Below are 6122 nucleotides of genomic sequence, written 5' to 3'. Positions count from 1 at the left end.
ACTTTGAGGAACAAACTAACTTCCTCCCTGGACCCTTCTTCAACTGAGAGCATTCTAAACAAAGCAGGTTTCACAGTAATTTACATGTTCTTTCTTAGGCCTGATCACCCAGGGAACCCGCCCTTTTCAGCACAGAGTTGCACCACCCTGTCATTGTTTCAGGCTTAGGTGGAGCAAGGGAAGTAAGGCAACCAAGAGATAAGGAGATTTTCTCCCAGATGATGAGGACTCAGGCTATACCAAAGCCAAGGAGCAAGGGTCCATCACCCCCTTTTGCTGTAGCCCCCAAAGTCCTTCTTTGGGGGCCTCCCACGTGATTGTGCCTTTCTTAGGTCATCCCCCCCTTGGGGAATCTTACCCGTCTGGCTAACCGACCAAGCATTGGGGTTCAGTTATGAATGAAGCAGCAGAAGCAGCACTCCTGCCAGGGAGATAAGCTTTTGTCTCTTGCTGGCTTACGGTTCCAAGGGTGTTCCCTTAGCCTTAGCCTTAGCCTTAGCCTTAGCCTAGGCAGGGGTTACAGCTTCTGATACCAGGCAGGGCAGTTCCCAACAGTGAGGCACATGAGAGGCAACCACACATTGATGTTTCTCTCCCTCTGTTTCTCTCTCCCTTCCCCCCTGTCTAAAAATAAAAATAAATAAAATCTAAAAAGAAAATAATTAAAGGGAATTTAAAAGGAGAGAACAGAACTCAGATCAAAGAGATAGAAGCCAAGTTCTTGTTCTAAGAAAACCATAAACTTATACCCCAGTAAGATATAATCCTATATTTTGACTGGTTGCTCTGAAAAGACATCTTTGCATTGCTCCTGTGTCTGCCTCTCAACTCACTGCAGCCACCTCTGCAGCACACCTCCTCAGTCGCCGGGGACTCCGGCAGCATTTTTGCCAGAGTCCTCGAACTCTCGCTTTTTTTTTTTTAATCGGCTGCATAGGATCACCGGTGTGCCCACCATGTCAGACGCGGCCGTGGATACCAGCTCCGAGATCACCACCAAGGACTTAAAGGAGAAGAAGGAAGTTGTGGAGGAGGCAGAGAGTGGAAGAGATGCACCTGCTAATGGCAACGCTAATGAGGAAAATGAGGAGCAGGAGGCTGACAATGAGGTAGATGAAGAAGAGGAAGAAGGAGGGGAGGAGGAGGGAGAAGAGGAGGAAGGTGATGGCGAGGAGGAGGATGGAGATGAAGATGAGGAGGCTGAGGCAGCTACGGGCAAACGGGCAGCTGAAGATGATGAGGATGACGATGTTGACACCAAGAAGCAGAAGACCGATGAGGATGACTAGACAGCAAAAAAGGAAAAGTTAAACTTAAAAAAGGCCGCCGTGACCTATTCACCCTCCACTTCCCGTCTCAGAATCTAAACGTGGTCACCTTCGAGCAGAGCGTCCCGCCCGCCCGCCGCAGGCAGCGCCACCCGCAGCTGACCTGTGCTCTCCACACCCAGCCAAAACCACAACGTGAATTGGCAACAGGGGAGGGAAAACACAAAACTTCCAAGGCCCTGCTTTTTTTCTTAAAAGTACTTTAAAAAGGAAAATTTGTTTGTATTTTTTATTAACATTTTATATTTTTGTACATATTGTTAGGGGTCAGCCATTGTTAATGATCTCGGGATGACCAAACCAGCTTTTGGAACGTTCTCTGTCCTACTTCCGACTTTACTTGTGGTGTAACCATGTTCATTATAATCTCAAAGGAGAAAAAAAACCTTGTAAAAAAAAAGCAAAAACAACAACAGAAAAACAATCTTATTCCGAGCATTCCAGTAACTCTTTGTGTATGTACTGTAAGTGTATATAGCTGTACTATAAGCAGTTGGTTTGTATGAGATGGTTAAAAAGGCCAAAGATAAAAGGTTGCTTTTTTTTTCTTTTTTTGTCTATGAAGTTGCTGTTTATTTATTTTTTTTTTTTGGCCTGTTTGATGTATGTGTGAAATAATGTTGTCCAACAATAAACCGGAATTTTATTTTGCTGAGTTGTTCTAACAAAAAAAAAGATATAATCCTATATTTCCTGCTGAAAACAATGAGACTGATTATTTCCCCAAGAAGTAAGGATCTTCAGTGAAAATGCAGCAGCTCCATTCCCATACACTTTGTCCATAGGAAGAGACGGTGGAAGTTCCGTCTAAAAGATGGCAAATATCTGTTCATTCTTACACAATTAAGTGTCAGTGAATGAATTAAATTTTTGTTTAAAAAAATTAAATAAAAGGAGATAGACTCAACTGATACTATGTTTGGACATGTGGTATTAGAAGATCATGCTAAGTGAAATAAGCCAGGAGGTGAGGGACAAATGCCATATGATCTCACCTTTAAGTGAAACCTAGTCAACAAAACAAACAAGCAAGCAAAATATAGCAAGAAACATTGAAATAAAGAACAAACTGACAGTAACCAGAGGGGAGGTGGGAGGGGATAATGGTGGGGGGAAGGGTTTTCAAGAATAACTATATAGGACACAGGGACAAAACCAAGGGCGGTAGAGTCAGGGTGGGGAGGTGGGGATGGCTGGGGTTGGGGGAGAGTGGTGGGGGGAAAAGGCGAACAACTGTACTTGAACAACAATAAAATAAAATAAAAATAAATAAATAAAAATTTAAAAATGCTAGGCATGAAAAATGACCAATGTACATCCGCTCCATTAGAACCAAGCGTTGCCTTGGGGCTTGACCCAAGTAGTAACCATTTCAGCAATATAAACATTAAAAGAAAAGAAGAAGACACTTGTCCATCAATCTCTCATGTTCCTACCTACTTAGGTATTAACAGACAATTTGTTTCAGACTGTCTTTTCCCAAGTGATCGCATGAGCAAATCACTTTGGAAAGACAAAGACAGTGGTCCTCTGTGGATCAGGTTTCCTTCAACTCCAGATAGCGAAGATAGAAATGTCTCCTGTCCTGGAGACAATGCAGACTGTCAAGATGGAGATGTTCTTTCCTCTCCAGAGCAAATTTGCTTGCATTCCAGGTGATGAAGATAACCTGTCTCCTAACAGATTTGCCAGCAAACCCTCTATCAGACTGAATCTTTCTAATACCAGTTTCTTCTCCAAACATAAACCTTCTTCACTGTGTGTGCAGGCAAGACCATGCTCTCTAGTTTGCCTGTAGAAATTAAGGCTTGAAGAACAAGCACCAAGATTGTACTCACCTGAGCCTGTGGCTGTGAGCAACAAGCTGTCTTTTGTCGCTGCCCCAGAGCCCTGTGGTCCTTCTGCCGGTGGCTATGAATCGATGGCATCCTGACGTGTTGGCTTTTGAGTAAAGAAAGCTCAGAGTCTTTAGAGTTCCTGGCATGACAGTTTAAAAGATTTGTCTTTAATAATTTATAAAAATGAAAAAGAATTGAAAATCAAAAAAGGAAAATAATGTTTATTGAAGGCATACACATTATATTATTCAATCTTCACAATGGCATACTATGTTTGTAAGGGTGTGGAATTTCTGTCTTATTTTCTTCATTTTTCCCAGTGTCTAGCACAAAGTCTGGCATAAAACAGATGCTCAATAAGTTATTTGTTACATAAAAACTGAGTGAATAGCCCTGGCTGGCATAGCTTAGTGGATTGAGTGCGGGCTGTGAACCAGGCATCGCAGGTTCAATTCCCAGTCAGGGCACATGTCTAGGTTGCAGGCCATGGCCCCCAGCAACTGCACATGGATGTTTCTCTCTCTCTCTTTCTCCCTCCTTCCCTTCTCTAAAAATAAATAAATAAAATATTTTTAAAAAACTGAGTGAATAAATATTTGGTATTAAGTGCTTTTTTTAAAGATGGTAGATTGTTGTTCAGAGATTTAGAAGAAACAATCTTCCTCAAGCCACACAGCTAATAACTAGCATGTCTGGAATTCACGTCCAAATTCAATGTGACTGCATAGCCCTTATTGTTTGCATGGTTATATTTGAATAATGTGTCAGCTGACGCTGATATTCACTCATTTCAGGGTTTTTCTTTAAAGCTGAGCTGCATCAAACAACTCCATACTGAACTACAACTAGAACAAATAACAAATATAAAGAGAAGATAATTTTCACTATAAATATGTGTTCTTTATAACATGCCTGAAGCAAGTTCCTTTCACACCTGTGCCTTGAAATTGTTTGCATATAATATACCTAATTACATATAAATATTTCAGGTACTATATGTCTGTATTAGATTATTCAGCATATACAAAATATACAATTAGCTTAACCCATGCAGAATATTCAAATTATTTTTACATGAATTAACCAGGAATTTCCCTATGGTATTCATTTACTTAGTACTGAATTCTGTTTCAGAAAGGCCCAAAACTAACATGTAGCGTTATTTAAATAATCCTGAAATAACAATTGAATATACCATACATTTAATTTTTCTCATAAAAAGAGAGTCAATCTAATTACATGATAAAATGAAAATATTATATTACTTAAGTTTGGAAAAAGAAGTTAAAGCAGTCTGTCTGTGATCCATTGCTTTCTCAACTACTGGGCACCCTCTGATGAAAGAAACAAGGTGGATGGCAGGCTAATCTCCTTGCGAGCACTCGGATTCTTCAACCGGTAGTAAATAGAGCAATGCCATTCTGTGGGAGAAAATACTTCCTTACAGAATGTTCTTAGCAGTGCGTCACTTACTTAGGATTGGTTATGGTAACCAATGTCATGTAAACTATACAACTATAGCTTATATAGGGTTGGCCAAAAAGTCCGTATGGTTTTTTTATATAAAATAAAAGACACATTTTTCATTTTCACCAATAACTTTATTGATTTGGATATTTTGAGTTTGTCAGCTATCTCCCGCATGGTATAATGTTGATTGTTCTCAGTTAATGTCTTGATTTGATCACTATGAACTTCAACTGGTCTGCCCGACCAGGGAGCATTGTCCAGTGAGAAACCTCCAGCACAAAACTTCACTAACCACTTTTGACACGTTCAATCAGTCACAGCAGCATCTCCATACACTGCACAAATCTTTTGTGTGTGTGTGTTAAAGTTGCATTTTTACCTTTCTTGAAATAACAAAGCATAATATACCAAAAATGTTGCTTATTTCCTTCCATCTTCAATATTAAAATGGCTACCCCCAAATTTACCAATTTTGATGTTTCTTTTTTTACATGCACGCTGATAGGACAGCTGTCACAAATGATCTAACAAAACTGTTGCAAGTGAAATTCAAGACAACTAAGCATTAGTAGAGCCATCTTACAGAAAAAAAAGGAGACAAACTTTTTGGCCAACCCAATATCATAACCTAAATGCCACCCACTGTGTGAGGCTTACATTTGAAGCTAAAGAAGAAGGAAAGGACATGGATCTGCCCTCAGTGTGTGAGACCTTTCCTTGTTTAGCCCGTGCCTCTTGATTGCTTATATCCTTGAAGGGATCAGTGAAGCCCGGTTCTGGTTTGACAACCTGGTCCTTTGTGTTAGCTCATGAGCCACATTTATTTTTCACTTTTAAGTTACAGCAATGAGAATTGAATGATAAATATATTACTTGGCAAAATGCACTTTGTGACTAGATGATTTCATTCCTAGAACTCGTAGAAAATGCTGCCAAGCATCAGCCTACAGTGGGTTTAACAAGTATTTACTGATACTCAGACTTCTCAAATTCCAAATAACACAGTAACTTGTAGATTCTGCTGGCTGTTTGCATTGTGTCTTTTTTTTTTTTTTTTTTGCTATTGATCCAGAAGTATCCGGGAACATTGTTGTACCACAACGACTCTCATGCCCCTTTACTGTGACTCTACTCACAGGGATGGACTAGGCTGATACAGACTGACAGCGCGACCAGGGCGGCACACACAGAACTGTTTTCCAACGCAGGATCACTTCCCTAGCACCCCTTTTCTCTCCCTTGTGCTCTTCTTCAAGCAGGTCTTACTCAGCAGCTCAGTTTTCAGGCTACTTCTTCTCAAACGAACATAATATTGCTTCCCTGTTAGGAAGATGAAAGTAATGTAATAATTCATATGAAAGCAGGCTTTGTAAACAAGCATGGGTGGCTTTGGGCTTTAAGAAATATAATAGTTTCCGAACTATAGGCTCGGGCAGGGCTGAGAGAGGTTTCCTTTTCACTGCCGTTTTACTCAGGATAATGTCAA

At 40.3% G+C, this 6122-nt stretch overlaps 1 protein-coding gene across 1 annotated transcript; it reads left to right on the top strand.

Annotated features, from left to right (window-relative positions):
• The first annotated feature begins 845 nt into the window (after nucleotides 1-845).
• LOC114499449 (prothymosin alpha-like) lies at nucleotides 846-1334 on the top strand. Its single transcript, XM_028515640.2, has one exon. The coding sequence runs from the start codon at nucleotides 957-959 to the stop codon at nucleotides 1287-1289; it is 333 nt and encodes a 110-aa protein (XP_028371441.1). The 5' UTR covers nucleotides 846-956; the 3' UTR covers nucleotides 1290-1334.
• The last annotated feature ends 4788 nt before the right edge of the window (nucleotides 1335-6122 follow it).

The sequence above is a fragment of the Phyllostomus discolor genome, chromosome 6, assembly GCF_004126475.2.
Source record: "Phyllostomus discolor isolate MPI-MPIP mPhyDis1 chromosome 6, mPhyDis1.pri.v3, whole genome shotgun sequence".
Taxonomy (NCBI): Eukaryota; Metazoa; Chordata; class Mammalia; order Chiroptera; family Phyllostomidae; genus Phyllostomus; species Phyllostomus discolor.
Note: the sequence above shows the minus strand (reverse complement) of the source record. Positions and strands in the feature narration are given on the sequence as shown.

Excerpts from the sequence above, each read along its gene's own strand:
- LOC114499449 (XM_028515640.2), top strand. The coding sequence starts at position 957 with ATGTCAGACGCGGCCGTGGATACCAGCTCCGAGATCACCACCAAGGAC.